Source organism: Dendrobates tinctorius, unplaced genomic scaffold (assembly GCF_039654945.1).
Source record: "Dendrobates tinctorius isolate UK_male_01 unplaced genomic scaffold, ASM3965494v1 ptg000201l, whole genome shotgun sequence".
NCBI lineage: Eukaryota > Metazoa > Chordata > Amphibia > Anura > Dendrobatidae > Dendrobates > Dendrobates tinctorius.
In genome coordinates this window covers 9,084,618-9,105,860 of record NW_027361868.1, presented here as the reverse complement: position 1 = coordinate 9,105,860, position 21,243 = coordinate 9,084,618, and the positions used below count along the sequence as shown (strand labels likewise).

The 21,243-nt window shown below is 47.0% G+C and overlaps 1 protein-coding gene across 6 annotated transcripts in view; it reads right to left on the bottom strand.

The window, feature by feature from the left end:
* Positions 1-2,213: 2,213 nt before the first annotated feature.
* Positions 2,214-21,243, bottom strand: part of PACC1 (proton activated chloride channel 1) — a 38,744-nt gene continuing 19,714 nt past the window's right edge. For 3 of the 6 annotated variants that reach the window (XM_073553383.1, XM_073553387.1, XM_073553385.1), the window contains 6 exons: positions 20,397-20,606; positions 17,488-17,642; positions 15,826-15,968; positions 6,364-6,508; positions 6,000-6,107; positions 2,214-4,385 (listed from right to left, as the gene is read on the bottom strand). In XM_073553383.1, coding sequence (XP_073409484.1) covers positions 4,224-4,385; positions 6,000-6,107; positions 6,364-6,508; positions 15,826-15,968; positions 17,488-17,642; positions 20,397-20,606 — 923 coding nt within the window. In that variant the 3' untranslated portion in view covers positions 2,214-4,223. Of the gene's footprint in view, positions 4,386-5,999; positions 6,225-6,363; positions 6,509-15,825; positions 15,969-17,487; positions 17,643-20,396; positions 20,610-21,243 lie in introns of those variants that run through there. The other 3 variants (XM_073553382.1, XM_073553384.1, XM_073553386.1) reach the window with 2 other exon arrangements.

Below are 21,243 nucleotides of genomic sequence, written 5' to 3'. Positions count from 1 at the left end.
ATCTACAGCGCTGGTCAATTTGCACAGATTTAGCTTCATCGGGATTTGACAATGATGTCGTCGATGTACTGGATGGGAGACAAGTCTGGAAACCCTGCAGCCATGGTAGCAGGTTTAGGCCTCTCAGGTTCCTCACAGTTGCTCGAGCAACAAGTGGTGTCATGGTGGAAAACAGTCCTGGGACCTTTTGGAGAACTGGCTGCACCGCTTGTTTCACCATCAAATACATGTAATGCTGAGCTGTTATTGCATCTGGAATGAAGACTAGAGGGGTCCGACCACCATACTTTGTCACATCATAATCGTAGGAGTGGAGGGACGTTCCATCATGACACAATCTTCATGGTGTTGCCCACGTGGTCGCTAGACCCATCGCTGGCTATCACTGCATCTCCTCGCCGAAGAGGGTAGACCACCCCAGCCTTGACTGAGGTCTTCTGCTGCACCATGATAGTTTTTTGAGACTGGTGGAGTAAGGTCAATGCCACATCTTCAGCTGGATGTCTGGCTCGTAGCACAATGTCTAAAGGTTTGTGTAGACACTGACGCTTCTGGGTTAGTATGTGATGTCTAATATCACTTGCAGTACAAAATGGTTCAATCTGGGAGCCAGTGGTGCAACCTTTACTCCACTGCATGGTTCTTGTGCTACTGTGAGCAGCCTGTGTGGCCTTAATGTGCTCCCACAGCTGCAGCGTCTCCAGAGTTGTCTCCCATAGAGCACATCTTGGACCTCATTGGTCAGTGATTACACAGGAGCTGCCAGCAGTGGATCTTGATGATTTGCCCAAGTGCATCCAGCAGCAGAACCTTCCTCAGACGACCATTAATAATTCCAGATGTTTTGAAAATGTTATTTACAGATCAGTAATCTGTGTATCCCTCCTGTAATTTCCATAATTCCACAACTTATATATATTATAAAGTTGCTTTACCCCATGGCTGTTCTGCAGTCTGAACATTATGAGGATCATTGTATCATTAAACAGCAGGTACGGTAACAATGCCTCTATTGTATCCTGAGGGCAGAGGTTGACATGGTCAATATCACGTGGGTCTCATCTGATGTGACCTCTCACGACACTTTCAGCAAACAGAAAATAATTCCTTTCTCCTGCCAATCCGGAGTATTTTTGATACAGGTCCATTCCTGAGAGGCGACTGAGGACAAGTCCACATGACATTTCTATGTGAATGAATCCACTGTACGTGTATTATTCATTCGGGTCAAACTAGATCTCTGATATCATCTGGCAATAAAGCCGTTTTCTGGATCGATTGCTTACTGCATTTCTTAGTACAGCAATTCTGACACTTCAGTTTTTTTTGCCCCTTTATAGCATTTTTCTCCTTTGAACTCATGAGATAAATGCTATAAAGAAAGGGGCAAAAATTTTTTATTAGATTGGACTTTTTCGGACACAGCAATACATGATATGCCTAGATTTTCTTTTTGGATGGAGAAAAAGAGAATTTGTAGATTTGGCGTCTAACGTATTTTTCGGACTATAAGACGCACCCCAAATTTTTAAAAGAAAAATAGGGGGAAAAAAAAAGTGTTAAATGGGGGTCCGTCTTACAGTCCAAATTCAGCTTTCTGGGGGGAGAATCGGCACAGGTGCAGGCTGGTGCGGTGCCCTCTAGAAAATCCTATTCCAGGCTGGTGCGGCGACGGCTCTCTTTGCTGCGTAGGGGGCTTCACTGGCATTTTGTCAAAGCCCGGAGGCCCCTGCAGTTCCTTTGCTGCGATGCGGTGGTCTCCAGGAAAATGGCCGCTGGGGGCGGCGCATGCTCAGATTCAGATCTCGTCAACTAGATCTTGGGCCGAGATCTGAATCTGAGCATGCGCCGCCCCCAGCGGCCATTTTCACTGAGGCCACCGCATCGCAGCAATGGAACTGCAGGGGCCTCTGGGCTTTGACAAAATGCCAGCGGAGCCCCCACGCAGCAAAGAGAGCCGGCGGGGGCCCCCCCCCACGCAGCACAGAGAGCCACCGCCCCAGCAAAGAGCACTGCCACCGCAGAATATGTAAGTATATTCCGACTATAAGACGCACCCTCATTTTCCCCAAAAAATTTTGGGGAAAAAAGTGTGTTTTGTAGTCCGTCAAACACAGTATATGTCTTTGTGTAACACCACTTTCAGCCAACAGAGGGCAGCATTGGAAATTTTGACTGTTTAGTGCAATATATTGATTGACAACGAGCAGATGTAACAGACACATTTTATATAAAATTACAACAAAATACTGACACAAGATTAATAGATTCTCCAGCACTCAAAAATATAGTCCAAAACTATTCAGAAACTTAAGGGGGAGGGTGGGGACAACAATCTTGAGTAATTGGATAAACTTCCCTTTAGACCCCCAAATGCCAAAACAGTTATATTTTTTTTTATTGGTGGGAATGTTTTTCCCCCCTTATCTGTGCACCAATTTCTCACTTATAGGGTTATTCTAATTTTCTATGCAGATTGTCTCTTCAAAAGAGGACTTGCCTCGCACCTAGCCAGATCCGATCTCATACTTTGAGCTGATGAGGGGGCAATACCCTGAAACACAGTGTCTGCAAATAGGATAAAAGAGAAATCAGAATCCCAAAGTCATATGGCAAGGCTCGTTAAAGGGTCGATATTGACTTTTAGGATTGCCGCTTCCAATAGGTGGCGCTAGAATTCAAGTCCTCTTCCTCTCTGAAGAGACAATTTGCATATTTAATTTCCCAGCAGAGCATGCTAAGCATTTAAGTCTCCACGTACTGACATGCCAGACCTGGCATGTCACTCTCCACAAGGAGAAACCTTACTCCTTAGATCTCATTTTCTATAGCCCTCGGCTCCTCTGCCTCCAGGCTTCCTCTGCAGCATTGGCGGATGTACTGATCAGAAAAGACCTTTCACCCTCCATAGGAAAAGAACTTGTAAGCAATGAGCTGCTTGCCTGACCACCGCCGATACACTGTAACAGTGGCCGGTAACCTAGGCAACAACCAATAAACAATAGAGGGTCTCCTGAGACTATTGAGTTCGGATCACGAGAACTGCAGCCGGCCTGTAAATTGGGGTTGTACTCGGACCATAAATCATTATTGCGTGTAAAGGTTGTAACAGGCAGTCGTCCCTTAGATTAGCGCATAACAACATACCAGTGATACTGGGAGCGAATTGTTAATTCTATCACAGCTTAAGACTTTCTATCCATAATCCTTTGATGGTTTTGCATTTAATTGAAAAAAAAAAAAAGCTTAAAAAGTTTCCCCTTTTACTTTTGATCCCTTTTAAAATTCCCCTTTATTGGTCTTTCCCTGTAAAATTCCAGTGTTACCAGTCCTGAAAAACAGATTTAACAGTAAATCCACAAAAATCTATAAAATATCTATACGATGCTTAAATACAATACTGTGGCGGTAGCGACCACTCACAAGGTAAGTAACGGTGCTGGGAAAAACAGGTTAAAGTTCTGGTAAGAAGTAATAATTCCAATAATGCTCCTAAAGCCAGCCACTAGGGGGAGCTCTCTGTAGTAGATATGTATAAAGTCCAAAAACTTTCAGTGAGCTCCCCCTAGTGGTGGCTGCAGCTTGCCAAAATTTTAACATTTTAGGTCCGTGAAGGTAAAATAAAATCTCTTTTCCTACACTACTAAAATCTAGATGTCTGCAAGTAACTAAATTCCTGTTAGTGGTATCTATGAGGGGGGGGGGTTCTGATTAAGGAATTCCCAAAAATTGAATTTTTTTTAGTAGTGAGCCAAAGTGGTAGTGATCGGATATTACAGGATTACATGCTACTCATGCAGACAAGTACTACGTGGTAGCCCCGTGGCACCATCCTCCAGAGCAGCTGCCCAAACTTCTCATATGTTGGGTCCCGAGTCTTGAACCCCCTCTGCGATGCTCATATAGGCATATGAACAGTGGTGGTCCTGATAAGGTCAGCCCCTTTAGACATTGTCCGGCAGTCAATTAGTCTCAGACCTTCCTATGTCCACATCTTCATAGTCTCCCTTTGTGGCGGTCCGACACTGGAAGTAAATGTATAAAACAGTCCTATTGTTCACAGTCATGGATTATTGGGGGCACAGGCCACCCGGGTTCTGCTACTCCTATATTAATCAAGACTAAAAAAAAAGTTTTGGTTTCCACCCTGGCGCTGTTCCAGCAGCTCCACTAACGCCCAAATGTTAGGTCAAGGTTGTCACCAGGTGGTGAGATATCCTGCTTCAGCTTATGTGGTTCAGCTCCCGAGCCCGCTTCTTCAGATGCCGCTTGCGGATTTTGATCATCCACTTGACGCTGAGTTTGGCGAAGTCTGCGGCTTTAAATAAAACCAGAAACACTCCGCAGAGCAGCGCGATCATGCTCCAGGGGTTGGCAGTGATGATCTGGGGGCCAACAAAACATAGATACAATTAAAGACATTTATGATGGAAATATCAATAACGCAGAGTTTTAATTACTATCGGACCACCCATAAACTTTAAATATCTAGGCGGTCCGACTGCTACTCTGCAGTGACAGTCTAAAACGTCACTGCAGAGCATCGCGGTTACATGTGATCGTGTAGCTCTGCAAGCGGGGTCCCAGCTGTCAGACACAGTCGAAGTCCCCATAGGGAAGGCAGAGACTGTTTATTACCATCTATGCCATCTCTACCACTGTATATAAGCGCTATATACACTGTAATAGGAAGCGCTGATGGCATCTCCTCCTTACGCAGCATTATGCCATCGCTGTGAATAAGGAGGGGGCAGGACATTGACAGCTCTGCAGCCAGTAGGCTGCGTTTCCCCTGTAACTTGGGGATAATATAGCAGCCCCAGTTACAAGGGAAATAAGATGAACATTTAAATATTTCAATATTTAAATGCTCCCAAAAGACTTTTATGACCTTATAGAAGGGTACAATGTGTAATATAAATGAAAAATAAAATCAAGTGAAAAACTAAAGAAAAAAGCAACTATCAATCCATTCCGCTGTCACCAGCCCTGCCACCCCCCCAGGGGGGAAAAAAAAAAAAAAAAAAAAAAAAAGGACAGTGACACAGAAATGAAACCTCATGGATCCCTAAAAAGAAAAAAAATTACTTGAATGGCTGAACAAAAAAATGTTTTATTTTTTTTAACAGCTCTTTAAACTACATATGCAAATGCTTCCCCGAAAATTTGCTGGGTCAGAAATGGGGGGAAACGCCCCGGTCTTGAACTGGTTAAAGTAAATTTCTGATCACTAACATTTGTGATATTAGGATGTAGTTGCCCGATCATAGAATATTAATGGTTACGTCTCACACTCCACATTTGTGGCCAAGTGTCACTGATGTACTGACGCCAGAGGGCTGGCACGTGCCGGGGACAACATGTGCCAGCAGCGCAGGATTATTATGTACATTCTGAGACGGCGCCATTATTCGGTCTGGTGTTTCTTCCTTGTTGATATTGGATTAAAAAAAACAACCTTTATTATGAAAGACCTGCGGTCCTAGTACCAGGAGCATGCCATTAGTAAGGACCACCCATTGCCCATGTCTAGGGTCCACCGGCACAGACAGTAGTGCCAAATAGACTTCAACTATTAGCGATAGTCAGAGGGGTAATTAATAAGAAATCCATAAAAATAGATCAGCAATATCAGATCAGTGTGTGTCGGACACTCGGTGCAGCCACTGATCAGCAGGATGTAAACTGAGAACATGGGCTGAACAGGACAGCGCCATTCACTGTGTAGTGGCCACTCTCAGGTACTACAACTCAGCTTCTATTGATGTGAATGGGAGCTGAGCTGCAGTAACAGGAAACGGCCACTATACACTGAATGGCGCTGCGCTGTTCTGCCCATGTTCACGGTTTACAGCCTGCTGAAAACAGCTGGTCGGTGGCTGTGCCGAGCGTCCGACCCACTCTGATCTGATATGAATGATACATTTGCCCTTTTTTAAGGCTTCTGTTCCCATTGAGTTTAGGAAGATTTGTCCTAATGTGAATCTCTGGATACTTACGTCCTGAATCTCTTGGATGTATGGATCCTTCCATTCAAAAACCACAAAGAATAACTGGTCTCCCTTCTCGGTGGCCTGCCTCCGATCGATGTAGTTGACGACGCTGGTCTGTGATGAGAACGGACGTCAGTACCATGAATTGGGAATTTGTAGTCATTGGGTCATGGATCCATTTGGATTTCCATGGACAATGGGAATAACCGCCACGGCGCCTTTAGAGATTCCCTATTGGAAAAAAAAAAGTTTTCTGACTTTGTGACCGTTGCGCAGACGCGGCCATGTCAGTTACAACTTTTTTTTTCTCATAGGGCAACACTGAAGTTGCTCTAAATCGCTTTTTTGGTGCATCCTCTCCCCAACCAACCTCTTGTCTGAACTCCACGTATTGTCTCCCATCTTCCTCAGTCGTCTTTACTAATGACATTTTCACCCAAGTCCGAAACCCCCCAGAGAATTTCCAGCTGGAGAAGGAGCTTTCACGGTCCTGCATGAATTTAGTCTTGTTGTCACTGGCAAAAACAAAAAGAAAAAAAAAACCTCTCAACTGATCGTATACCTATGAGGTGAGTAGACTATAAGAAAAGGTACGTACATTTCTTGTAACCACTTTATAGTACTCTAATGCATCTAAAATAAATCTTTAAAAGCATTATAAAAATATGGCTGCTTTCTTTAAACAATAAAAAACAAGAACAATCAGTGCCACCCTTTCCACAGGTTGTTTACGGTATTGCAACTCGGCTCAATTGAATTGTAGTCTGTTTCTGCAGACATTACCCCATTACTTTTGGGAGACGTACAGCTGATAAAAACTTTTCTGTTGCCACCACTAAATCGTATATAGCCACACATGGGGGGGGGGGGGGGGGGGGTGTGGCGTGGAGGTACTAAACTAAAAGGGTTATTCTAGTCTCCATAAATTATCAACTATCTATTGTATGAGTGATAACTGATAAAAAAAAAATAACAGCAGAACGGAGTGTGGATCGAGCATAGAATTACAATGGAGCAGCAGGATGCAGGTGCAAACTGAAGCACAGAATTACAATGCAGCAGCAGGATGCAAGTGAGACCTGAAGAATAGAATTACAATGCAGCAGCAGGATGCAAGTGCGACCTGAAGAATAGAATTACAATGCTGCAGCAGGATGCAAGTGCGACCTGAAGAATAGAATTACAATGCTGCAGCAGGATGCAAGTGCAAACTGAAGCACAGAATTACAATGCTGCAGCAGGATGCAAGTGCGACCTGAAGAATAGAATTACAATGCAGCAGCAGGATGCAAGTGCGACCTGAAGCACAGAATTACAATGGAGCAGCAGGATGCAAGTGCGACCTGAAGCACAGAATTACAATGCAGCAGCAGGATGCAAGTGAGACCTGAAGCATAGAATTACAATGGAGCAGCAGGATGCAAGTGCGACCTGAAGAATAGAATTACAATGCTGCAGCAGGATGCAAGTGCGACCTGAAGCACAGAATTACAATGCTGCAGCAGGATGCAAGTGCGACCTGAAGCACAGAATTACAATGGAGCAGCAGGATGCAAGTGCGACCTGAAGCACAGAATTACAATGGAGCAGCAGGATGCAAGTGCGACCTGAAGCACAGAATTACAATGCTGCAGCAGGATGCAAGTGCGACCTGAAGCACAGAATTAAAATGCTGCAGCAGGATGCAAGTGCGACCTGAAGCACAGAATTACAATGCTGCAGCAGGATGCAAGTGCGACCTGAAGCACAGAATTACAATGCTGCAGCATGATGCAAGTGCGACCTGAAGCACAGAATTACAATGCTGCATGATGCAAGTGCGACCTGAAGCATAGCATTACAATGCAGCAGCAGGATGCAAGTGCGACCTGAAGCTTCATTCAGACTCCTCCCATCTTGCGGTTTGGAGAGAACTAGTGCAACAACGAGAACACATTAATTGAGGAGACACAAATCAATCCAGCAAGTATCCTTTATAAAGTGGATAGATGACAATTTATGGAGACTAACCATTTCCAGCATCTGCACTGGTTACTCCCCCAGTATCCTGACGGATGGCCGAGCAGACGCAGATAATGGGACGTCACACACCAGTGACTTTATACGACTCTCTCTGGTTTCGATCTATTTGAAGAAAGCGATGAAGTTCTGGACGGCGTCTCGTATGCGGGCTGTAATTAGAGCAGGTGCAGCAGATGGGAGCAGCTCGGCACTCGCCTAATTGGTTTTTTAAAGAGGTGACTCACTCGCTATTTCGGGCTTCACGGTCTGTGGTTTGGGGGATAATGGAAACTAACTGTTCTGAGCTCTGGAACGCGATAATTATTGAACTTCTGATATATATCGTCAGGGTTCTATAAATATTAGTTGGCTGTAAATTCTGTCTCGGCTCATTAACATTTATTAAAGCGCTCCAGTAGACGGCCACAATGGATTCCACGTATAGAGTCGACAGGGGCTGTGCAAATCCAGAGCCACCTGGTTCATGAAAAAAAACAAATCCAGATTAAGGGCTCAATGCACAAGGCCATATTATGTACGAGTTTTAATACGGCCTGTATAATAGACCATGAGGTGAGTACAAAAACCTCCACCTTTCTCCACTTGGCACGCTTCTGGTGTGGAGTCGAGAACATCCGTTTCCCCAGATGTGATATCCGGCAGACGCTGATTCCCCTCTACCTATAATTATGTATATACAACGTATGAGCAGCTTTAGGGGGATCGGATTTATAGTAGACAACTCCCTTTAAAAGATACCGGACCAACTTTTCTTTAAAGGGGAAAACGGCCCAATGTTTACCTACTTGCCCGACCCATTAATACACCCGAAGATCACCGCAGGGGAATCTCCTGTGCTTCTTATAACTTTAGGCCACCCAAAGTCCTTCAGCAGAGATTTCCCTTCACACTGTACAATAAAGACAGATGTACCCTCTAAAGGAAATTCAGCCCGACCCGCTGGTTTCAGTAGTACCCGCTTCCCAAGTCTCAAAGAATCGGGAGCGATGAAATTTTAACGGCCGATTACTTTCTTCTCCTGGATGATGAGTCACCGCAAGAGGTGTGGGGAAAAAAAGTCTATCCCTCTCCCCAATGTGAACAACTGCTTGCTCTCCTAAATTGAGCGTGCATGTGTTTGGGGTAGAGAGGGATTGTTCTTGTTCAACTAAGCGTGACAGTTATCAAGGGTGTATGGGCATCTTAAAGGGGTTGCCCAGGACTCAACATGCTGAGGAACTATTTATACAGGGTATGTCATCGATACACAAATGCCCAACTATATTAATGTGACAACTCATACAATTGTATAACACAGAAGCTCAGAGTATAAATCCAGATAAAAATGTAGTCTTTATTTAATTACAACAATAAAATCACAGAGACTATACCAGCAATATAATTCTACAGGGGAGCAAGGTGACTGCTCTTATTCCACAAAAAATATAAATATCTCCACAATTCAATACTGAATAAATGCTTAATATGACAAATGATACTCCGCTTACATAGATACAATTTGTGTTTGTATGATAAATAGCTCACATTATGACACCTGTCAGTTCATAGATATAAAGCTTCACAGCATTGAGAGACTATAATACGATGTAATACTCACTAGTTTATAAAGTCACCATCGCTCCCCCTCGCCCCAACGCACGTTTCGTGTATTACTTCCTCAGGAGGCATGTGCTGGCTGGGGGAGGGATGGAGCTGCTTAAATAATGACAATCGGTCTCATTGATTCGCTATTAGCAGTGTTTATTTTTAAAGCGATTGGCTAATTAGCCAATACAATATGTGTGTAAGTGCAGCTTCCTATATGCGGCGCGTGCGCAGTTGGCTGCCTCCCCAGAGCGCTCATCAGTCAGCGGTCACTAGCACGCGCCAGGATCGCTGTCATGGAGACGGCGCCTGCGCAGTGCGCTCCCGTGTCCACGTCATGAAGAGTCAGGGAAGCCCCAGCCGCGCATGCGCTCTGGAAATGCGGGTTACTGTGAAGGCAAAGGACATCCACTAACAGAATGTTAGATTAACTTAATAATTACACATTCTATAAAGTGCGATTGAGTACACGGACACTAAGAGGACATCTAAATCTTAATGACATATACCTAACTATTGCAAATATTAACTACCAATAATTATAAGGTCAATAGTGCATACAGTGCTACATGTGCTAAGGTGCAAAACATATCATTACAAATAAGAGCGAATCTAACAAGACCGATTGACCCAATAAAACGAAATAATCACAAAAAAATGATTTTTATATTTTACAGAGTCCAATATCATCATCATCATCATCATCTTATAATAGTTCATGGATGGAAAAAGAGGGATTTTGGGTTCTTACCGTAAAATCTCTTTCTTGGAGCCTTCATTGGGGGACACAGATTACCATGGGTGTATGCTGCTGCTAGGAGGCTGACACTATGCAAAACAAGAAAATTAGCTCCTCCCCGGCAGTATACACCCACCGACAGGCACCAAGTACCTCAGTTGGTGAAAAAGCAGTAGGAGAAGCAACCAAAAACTATGAACATATGTACCAACCCAACAAGGGACTCGAGGACCCAACACGGTACAACAAACAGGGAGGGTGCTGTGTCCCTCAATGAAGACTCCAAGAAAGATTTTACGGTAAGAACCCAAAATCCCTCTTTCTTTATTGCCTTATTGGGGGACACAGATTACCATGGGACGTTCCAAAGCAGTCCCGAGGGTGGGAACAGCCATAAAGGAAGGAAAGAAGGAAGGAGCTGCATCAGACGAGGCCTGGGTATGAACCCTGTAGAACCTCGCAAAGGTGTGCAAAGGCGACCAGGTCGCAGCGCTGCAAAGTTGTAATGCCGAAGCCTGGTGTCGCACAGCCCAAGAAGCCCCTACAGCCCAGGTGGAGTGGGCTCTCACTCCCGGAGGGGGCCGTTTTTCCTGAAGTCGGTAGGCTTCATTGATGGTAGAACGAATCCAGCGAGCAATTGTGGATTTGGATGCCGGAAGCCCTTTCCGGCGACTTTCAGAGATGACAAGCAGGGAGTCAGATTGGTGAAAAGAAGTGGTCATGGTAAGATAAACTCGCAAGGCTCTCACTACATCCAGTTTGTGGAGCGACTTTTCCAGAGGATGAGCAGGCGCAGGACAAAACGATGGAAGGACGATATCTTCGTTAGTGTGAAAGGGGGATACCACCTTGGAAGGAAGGAACTGGCCTGAGAATGACCTTTTCTTGGTGGAGGATTAGGTACGGGGAACGACAGGATAAAGCCGCCAGCTCAGAAACTCTCCTGATGGATGTAATGGCGATTAGAAAAGCCACCTTCCATGAGAGAAGGGACAGAGGAATGTCCTGGATTGGTTCGAACGGCGCCTTTTGGAGAGCGCCAAGAACGAGATTGAGATCCCACGGATCTATCGGAGAATGATGAGGAGGAGCCACATGGGCGACTCCTTGGAGAAAAGTCTTCACCTGCGGTAAGGAAGCCAGATCCTTCTGGAAGAGGATCGCTAGGGCAGACGCCTGGCCTTTGAGGGTACTGAGAGACAGGCCCGCATCCAAACCGGACTGGAGGAAGCCAAGTATGGATGGAATCGAGAACGACAATGGAAAAACATCGTTATCATCGCACCAACGGAAAAATGCCTTCCAGTACCAATGGTAAATGTGGGAGGAGGCTGGCTTCCTAGCTCTGATCATGGTTTGAATGACCCGGCTGGAAAACCCTGATTCTCTCAGAATTGCGGCCTCAACGGCCATGCCATTAAACTCAGAGACTGAGAATTCTGGTGGTAAAGGGGGCCTTGTGAGAGAAGATCTGAACGGTCTGGAAGCCTCCAGGGGACGTCCGCGAGCATGTTCACCAACTCCGCGTACCAAGGACGTCTTGGCCAGTCTGGAGCCACCACAATGACTGGGATGCCCTCTGACTATCTTTTTGACCACCCTTGGGATTAGGGCAAGGGGAGGAAACAGGTAAGGCAGTTGGAACTGGGACCACGGAATTACCAGGGCGTCGCAACTGATGGCTAGAGGATCTCTGGACTTGGCTACAAAGTGAGGAACTTTGTTGTTCATCCGAGATGCCATGAGACCGACGTCCGGGGTGCTCCAACGCTGGCATATCTGATTGAAGACTGTGGGATGAAGAGACCATTTGCCTGACGCTAGACCCTGGCGACTTAAGAAGTCGGCTGCCCAATTCTCCACCCCTGGAATGTGAACGGCGGAGATCGCCGGAACGTGACGCTCTGCCCAACGCAGCATCTTCGCCACTTCTGACATTACCTGCCTGCTGAGAGTACCGCCCTGGTGGTTTATGTACGCCACGGCCGTGGCATTGTCTGACTGAATGCGGACTGGTTTGCCTACGAGGAGAGGCTGCCAACGAATGATAGCAAGGAAGATTGCTCTGATCTCCAGAAGGTTGATGGGAAGAAGAGCCTCCCGGGTGCTCCAGCTCCCTTGGGCCATTTTCCGATGGTAAACCGCCCCCCCATCCCAGGAGACTGGCATCGGTTGTGATGACTTGCCACTGAGGCGGAAGAAAGGACCTTCCCTGGAGAACTGACGCCGGCAAAGTCCACCAAGTCAGCGATTGTCTGACTCTGAGCGAAAGGAGGATGGGGCAGTCCAGAGGAAACGAAGTCTTGTCCCAGACTGAAAGGAGGAACAGCTGGAGAGGGCGAGAGTGAAATTGTGCTAAAGGCACTGCTTCCATGGAAGCTATCATCTTACCCAGGACCCTCATTCAGGACCGAGGGGACATGATCCTCGAGCGTTTTAGGGATCGGATTCCCTTGCAAAGGGTTGAAAACTTGTCCCTCGGTAGAAACACCCGGGCTAGATTAGTGTCGAATTCCATGCTCAAAAAAGGTCAGACGCTGGGTAGGGTGCAGGATGGACTTCTCCTTGTTGACTATCCATCCGAGGCGTCCGAGAGCATCCAGGGTTATCTGAAGACTTTGAAGACCGTCTTGGCGGGACAAGCCCTTGATCAGGAGACCGTCCAGGTAAGGGATGATGAGAATCCCCCTGGATCGAAGGATGGCCATGACTGTTGCCATCACCTTCGTAAAGACACGGGGAGCGGAGGCTAGGCCGAACGGAAGGGCCGTGAACTGGTAATGATTGTCCTGAATCGCAAAGTGGAGATATCTCTGATGTTGCAAACAAATAGGGATGTGGAGGTAGGCATCCTGTATGTCCACAGAGCAGATGAAATCCCCGGGTTCTATCGAGGCTATTACCGAGCGCAGAGACTCCATCTTGAAGTGGAGGATCCTCACGTGGCGGTTGAGCAACTTGAGGTCCAAAATTAGACGAAGGGAGCCAATTTTCTTGTTTTTGCATAGTGTCAGCCTCCTAGCAGCAGCAGCATACACCCATGGTAATCTGTGTCCCCCAATAAGGCGATAAAGAAATACGGATATATATTCAAATGATTCTTTAGTAGAAATTTTGCTTCTGTAGTTAGACTTTAATCCATGGTACGTAGATAGATTATTCATCACAATCATACAACCCAACAAGAAAGTGCTTTGATTATAGGACCTGACAAATATAAATATAGTAATTAAAAATACATGAATTAAAAAATAATACACAAATTAAAACCATCCCACCCCATAAAATAAACTTATTTTATGGGGTGGGATGGTTTTAATTCAAGTATTTTTAATTACTATATTTATATTTGTCAGGTCTTATAATCAAAGCACTTTCTTGTTGGGGTGTATGATTGTGATGAATAATCTATCTACGTACCATGGATTAAAGTCTAACTACGGAAGCAAAATTTCTACTAAAGAATCATTTGAATATATATCCGTATTTTTTCATCCATGAACTATTATAAGAAGATGATGATGATAAGGATATTGGACTCTGTAAAATATAAAAATAATCATTTTTTTGTGATTATTTCGTTTTATTGATTTTATTGGGTCAGTCGGTCTTGTTAGATTCGCTCTTATTTGTAATGATATGTTTTGCACCTTAGCACATGTAGCACTGTATGCACTATTGACCTTATAATTATTGGTTGTTAATATTTGCAATAGTTAGGTATATTTAATTAAGATTTAGAAGTCCTCTTAGTGTCCGTGTACTCAATCGCACTTTGCACTTTATAGAATGTGTAATTATTAAGTTAATCTAACATTCTGTTAGTGGATGTCATTTGCCTTCACAGTAACCCGCATTTCCAGAACGCATGCGCGGCTGGGGCTTCCCTGACTCTTCATGACGTGGACACGGGAGCGCACTGCGCAGGCGCCGTCTCCATGACAGCGATCCTGGCGCGTGCTAGTGACCGCTGACTGATGAGCGCTCTGGGGAGGCTGCCAACTGCGCACGCGCCGCATATAGGAAGCGGCGCTTACACACATATTGTTTTCGCTAATTAGCCAATCGCTTTAAAAATAAACACTGCTAATAGCGAATCAATGAGACCGATTGTCATTATTTAACCAGCTCCAAACCTCCCCCAGCCAGCACATGCCTCCTGAGGAAGTAATACACGAAACGTGCGTTGGGGCGAGGTGGAGCGATGGTGACTTTATAAACTAGTGAGTATTACATCGTATTATAGTCTCTCCTAATGAAGCTTTATATCTATGAACTGACAGGTGTCATAATGTGAGCTATCTACATAGATACAATTTGTGTTTGTATGATAAGCGGAGTATCATTTGGCATATTAAGCATTTATTCAGTATTGAATTGTGGAGATATTTATATTTTTTGTGGAATAAGAGCAGTCACCTTGCTCCCCTCTACAATTATATTGCTGGTATAGTCTCTGTGATTTTATTGTTGTAATTAAAGACTACATTTTTATCTGGATTTATACTCTGAGCTTCTGTGTTGTTATAGGGTACGTCATCGGTATTCGATTAATAAGGGTCCGACGCCCGGCATCTCCACGATCAGCTGATATCTGCTCCGCTGTTGGCCGAATGTAAGCAAAAGTACGGAGCCAGAAGAGCACGTCTCCATATAATGTTTGGTGGTTGCTCCGCGCACTTCAATAGGAGCCGATCTTCAGCTCCATACATTTACATCTGGCTGCTGTAAGACAAAGGCAAGTGTTACATTGCCCTGCAGCGCCACCACAGGCGAAATTAAGCACTACACCGTTGTCATCTTCCACGGTGCTGTTAGCAGCCGCTCTCCGGCTTCGGTACCAGACGAGGGTCCTGTATGAGAGACTGTGGTCCCGTCCAGATGAGGTTCTCCTAACCGGACGATTCCCCTTTATTTGCCGCAATGTACTCAGACTTTTCCGCGGTCGGAGGACATGAAGCGTTCACGCACGTGGATATGTTTACAAAGACATTGGCAAACGTCCGGGGACAATAGTCCCGCTCTGTTATCCTGCTCATCACGTCAATGACCTAATGCCTCCGACAGAGAACCTGCGAGACCTCCGAACAAAGGCCCCATTGAGACATTGCTCCACACAAGGCAACATTGTCTCCGCCGGATCGTTATCGGGGACGGCGGGTTGTGAAATATCTGCACTGAAAACCTGCAGCTCCGAATATATACCCAGCCGTAATATAAAGGGGTCGATATGTCCTAGTCTGGAGCTAGTGTCCATATGTCCTACCTGACTGCACTCAGATCTCCCATGGAGCTGCACTCGCCGTGTGATCTCACGGATCAGAGATGGCTCCGATCCCGGCCATTTAAACCTTTACATGCAAACTGTGATCATGAAAGCAGAAGGGGGCTCCCTCTGTCCCCCCATAGGTCTGCAGAGGGTTAGGCTGGCATACTGATGGATTACGATGGCTGCGACCGTAGTGTTTATCAGAGGGACGCACGCACCTGGCGAGGAAGTTCTTGTAAGAAGCGAAGAGCAGATAGTCGATGGCGCTGAAGTCTTGTTCTGTCTCGTTGAGATGGAACTGCAGGAAGACCAGCTCTCTCTTCCTCACTTCACAAGGCCCCTTCACTATGAGGGCGTACTTCTGCAGAAACGAGACATCAAAGGTTACGGAAAAACCTAAAAAAATAGTAATTACACCCCACACTTATCGTGGATTCTTTTTTTTTCCCTGTTCAACGAGTCGCCCTTCATAGTTAAAACTAAGGAAAATCCAATCGTTGGGAAATAAACACAATGAACAGTAAAAAAAAAAAAACAAACGAGGCACTGCACCGATACCGGAGGTAAAGATTTCATCCTGCATGACATGAAATATTCTGTGTCAGTGCTGCCCTCTAGTGGTTGTTAATTGTAATTGACAGTTGAATACTCCATGCTCGGTCGCTTTGTATTGTTAATGATTACAACAGGCATCATACACAATTACACCGGGCGGTAAAAATAAATCAACTGACATTTATGCCAAGGCCTTTGTCTTGGGAAATAAAGGCTCAAACAAATATACAGCTGAATGACCAGCTGAAAGGGCATCTGTCAGTAGGATCAGCCTGGTAACCCGTCTATATGGTCATGTAGGTCATAGGAAGCAGAATATAATGATACCTTCATATCTGTGATCCGATCTTTTATTCCAGAGAAATCAACGTTTTTCTTAATATGTAAATGAGCTGTTAAGATCTATGGGCTGGAGGTAGATCTCCCCAAGCATCTGCCTCCAGAGCTTATTGTAAAATGAAAGGAGGCGTCGTCATTGTAAGTCATGTAATAACTGACAGACTGCTCTCCTGATCTACAGGGTCTCACACTGGTAATACCCCACTTCATTTACAATACTCTCTGGAGGCAGATTCTTGGGGAGATCTCTGTCTGGCCCATAGATCTTAACAGCTCATTTTCATATTAATAGAAAAAAAGTTGATTTCTCTGGATTAAGACATCAGATCACAAATATCAAGGTATCATTTTATTCAGCGTCCTACGACCTACATGCCCATATAGACGGCTCAGGAGGGTTGATCCTACTGATAGAACTCCTTTAAAGTGAACCTTGCAAATGTTGTCTTATATTTAAATGAAAACATGCAGTCACCACTAGGGGGAGCTCACTGAATACTGTGTTACTGTCACCTGACTGCTGCAACCAATCACAAGCTGTGACATCATCCCCGGATCCCCGGAGGGGGATGACAATGGGTAATGGCTCATTATGTCACTTTGAGAGAATTCAAGCTCCCCGTAAAGATTGTATTTAACCCAGACAAGTCTATTTAGTTATATGTGTTGCAAAAAATAAATAAATAAATAAATAGAATAAAATTATAGATTGCGTATGAATGGAGAAGAAAACTTAAAGGGATTGTCCCCTACTGGACAACCTCCCCAAGGTGCATCATGAAATAAAGTATGCTGTACTTCCCTCCAGGACTGATCCTCTGATGTCGGTGCGGTTTTACATTGTTATGTCACATGACCACTGCAGTCGATCGTCGACGGATGATCGGCTGCAGCCTCCAGTAATCCATCAGAGAGGACGTCCGCTTGGGTGCAGAGCAGTTTCGAAATGTAACCTTCTATGTTAGGAGATGAAGTAGCGCCCATACCAGTGTCTGGTTGGTGAAGGGGTCGGTGTAGTTCATGGTCTGGGTGACGCACTGGTTCTTCCCCGGCTGACCCGGACTCTTCAGTGGTGGGATGTGGTCGTACAGGTGATGGTCGCAGCTCAGGAGCCGTGCCTTCCCCGGATAGATGGCTATGCCTGCAAACACAACAACGTTTAGTAAATACGTGAAATTTATCTGAAATGCAAGTTTTACACCAGCGTTCCTCCGTTATTCCTCCTAGAAATGTATAAATAAATTGACAAGGGGGTGTTACCAGTTTGGTTTCTGTCCCTGCTGTCTGATCGGTGCTGCCGGCACCGGACTGTGCGGGATAACAGCCCTCTGACAAAGAGGAATGCTTGGCAATTTATTCATACATTTCCAGGAGGAATAACAGAGGAACAACACAATAAAGAGTTGTGGAAAATGGTTCGGAATTGTTCTTTTGTGAAAAAGCGTTTAATAAAACAGATGTGTTGGGAGACAGAGGGGCAATAAAGGGACGTCCAGAGGAAACCTGCAGCCTTCCCATCCGCAGAGCTGTCATCTCTGACAGAAGCGGCAGTTATTCCCACTATACGTCTGCAAACCCACAGAGAAAGCTGCGGAGCCGAGCACCATGTCACCCCCCAAATCTGCAAAAGCGCCCAAGAAAGGAAAAGGGGAAGAATGAAAGCAAGAAAACAACTCACTGTAGGCATCAATACACACCGGAGCTGCTGCTGTAGAGCCTGAAGACATACGTCTCGGCTGCTGAACCTCACAATAAGCCCGAGCTGCTGCAGAACTTCATAATACACACCTCAGCTGCTGCAGAACATCATAATGCATCTCTCACCTGCTGCAGCACCCCATAGTACACCTCAGCTGCTGCAGAACATCATAATGCATCTCTCACCTGCTGCAGCACCCCATAGTACACCTCAGCTGCTGCAGAATATCATAATGCATCTCTCACCTGCTGCAGCACCCCATAGTACACCTCAGCTGCTGCAGAGCATAATACACACCTCAGCTGCTGCAGAACATCATCATATACACCTCCACTGCGGAGCATGAGCTTTAAAAATAATCCTTCCATAAGACTCCAGAGGTGCCACTATTTTGGGGTATTCTCATGGTAGACATTTATAGTATATCCACAAGATTTGCCATAAATGTGTAGATGTGGTTTCCGCTAACAGGACCCCCATGTGCCCTGAGGATGGGACCCCGACATGTGCCGCCGTCAGTGAAGTGCCGGGAATTTCTTTTCATTTGTAAGCCATTCTGTCACCCTCTCCTCTGAGGTCAGCGTGTGATACAGTGATGGCTTATACCGTGGACGTGTCCTAAATGTACAAGGCTGGAAAGTCCCACTAACCCCTTTTCTCTGCTACGGGGATCCCAGATTGTGCAGATCCATACACCGTGGGGGGGGCACACTCGCCAGATCCATACACCGTAGGGGGGGCCCACTCGCCAGATCCATACAGCGGGGGAAGGGGCCCACTCGCCAGATCCATACAGCGGGGGAAGGGGCCCACTCGCCAGATCCATACAGCGGGGGGAAGGGGCCCACTCGCCAGATCCATACAGCGGGGGAAGGGGCCCACTCGCCAGATCCATACAGCGGGGGAAGGGGCCCACTCGCCAGATCCATACAGCGGGGGAAGGGGCCCACTCGCCAGATCCATACAGCGGGGGGAAGGGGCCCACTCGCCAGATCCATACAGCGGGGGAAGGGGCCCACTCGCCAGATCCATACAGCGGGGGGAAGGGGCCCACTCGCCAGATCCATACAGCGGGGGAAGGGGCCCACTCGCCAGATCCATACAGCGGGGGAAGGGGCCCACTCGCCAGATCCATACAGCGGGGGAAGGGGCCCACTCGCCAGATCCATACAGCGGGGGAAGGGGCCCACTCGCCAGATCCATACAGCGGGGGAAGGGGCCCACTCGCCAGATCCATACAGCGGGGGAAGGGGCCCACTCGCCAGATCCATACAGCGGGGGAAGGGGCCCACTCGCCAGATCCATACAGCGGGGGAAGGGGCCCACTCGCCAGATCCAAACAGCGGGGGAAGGGGCCCACTCGCCAGATCCATACAGCGGGGGAAGGGGCCCACTCGCCAGATCCATACAGCGGGGGAAGGGGTCCACTCGCCAGATCCATACAGCGGGGGAAGGGGCCCACTCGCCAGATCCATACAGCGGGGGAAGGGGCCCACTCGCCAGATCCATACAGCGGGGGAAGGGGCCCACTCGCCAGATCCATACAGCGGGGGAAGGGGCCCACTCGCCAGATCCATACACCGGGGGAGGGGCACACTCGCCAGATCCATACACCGGGGGAGGGGCACACTCGCCGGATCCATACACCAGGGGAGGGGCACACTCGCCAGATCCATACACCGGGGGAGGGGCACACTCGCCAGATCCATACACCGGGGGAGGGGCACACTCGCCAGATCCATACACCGGGGGAGGGGCACACTCGCCAGATCCATACACCGGGGGAGGGGCACACTCGCCAGATCCATACACCGGGGGAGGGGCACACTTGCCAGATCCATACACCGGGGGAGGGGCACACTCGCCAGATCCATACACCGGGGGAGGGGCACACTCGCCAGATCCATACACCGGGGGAGGGGCACACTCGCCAGATCCATACACCGGGGGAGGGGCACACTCGCCAGATCCATACACCGGGGGAAGGGGCCCACTCGCCAGATCCATACACCGGGGGAAGGGGCCCACTCGCCAGATCCATACACCGGGGGAAGGGGCACACTCGCCAGATCCATACACCGGGGGAAGGGGCACACTCGCCAGATCCATACACCAGGGGAGGGGCACACTCGCCGGATCCATACACCAGGGGAGGGGCACACTCACCAGATCCATACACCAGGGCGGCACACTCACCTGGAGCCTCGTACACATCGACCTCTTTGTACGACACCGACATCACCGGGTGTCTTAGCTTGTCTCTGAAGTCTGTTATGGTCTGATAGACGAGGAAGACGGCCACTGCCATCAGAAGCAGATAGACGAAGATCAGCAGCACAGAGAAGACGTTCTTCAGACACGTGCGGCTGAACCGCACGGAGGGGCTGCTCCTGTCCAAATCCCGCTCTGCTGAATGCAAAGAAAGGTGTCATACAATGCTTATTAATAATTTAATGCAAGAAAATAGGAGCAGAGCGGCAGCTTTTAGCAGTGGAGCTTATAGGAGGTGATGGGGGGTGCCAAGTGTCAGACCCCCATGGATGAGATAGTGATGATAGGTCAGTATATTACGAGACCAGGCAAACCCCTTTAAGAAGGCCAAGTTTTTATGCATTTTTGGTGCAGATTTTAAGCAGCATTTTGAATGCATTTTTATGCAGACGCACTGGAATTCTGCACTTTATGCAATTGTGTTTTTTACATGTATTTTCTCAGGTTCCAATAGGACCATATAGGTGTGTGTGTGGGGGGGAAAATCACACCGAAAAAACACAGTGGGCAGAAGCCATGTTAAATGCAAAACAAAACAAACAAAAAAAAGGCCCCGTCCTCGTGTAAGCTATGTGGGAACACGGCCTTATGGTTCCAAAGGGGGAAGTCTCTGACCCTTCTCAGACTGCCGAATATTCATTGTACCTGGCTACGACGGTCCGAGAGACACAACTGCAACATTATGGAAGCCGGTGACATCCCCTGCGGCAGATGTAATACTACAGATTTGGATCGTCCCTCCGTTTAGCAATTCTACAATTTTATCATAAAA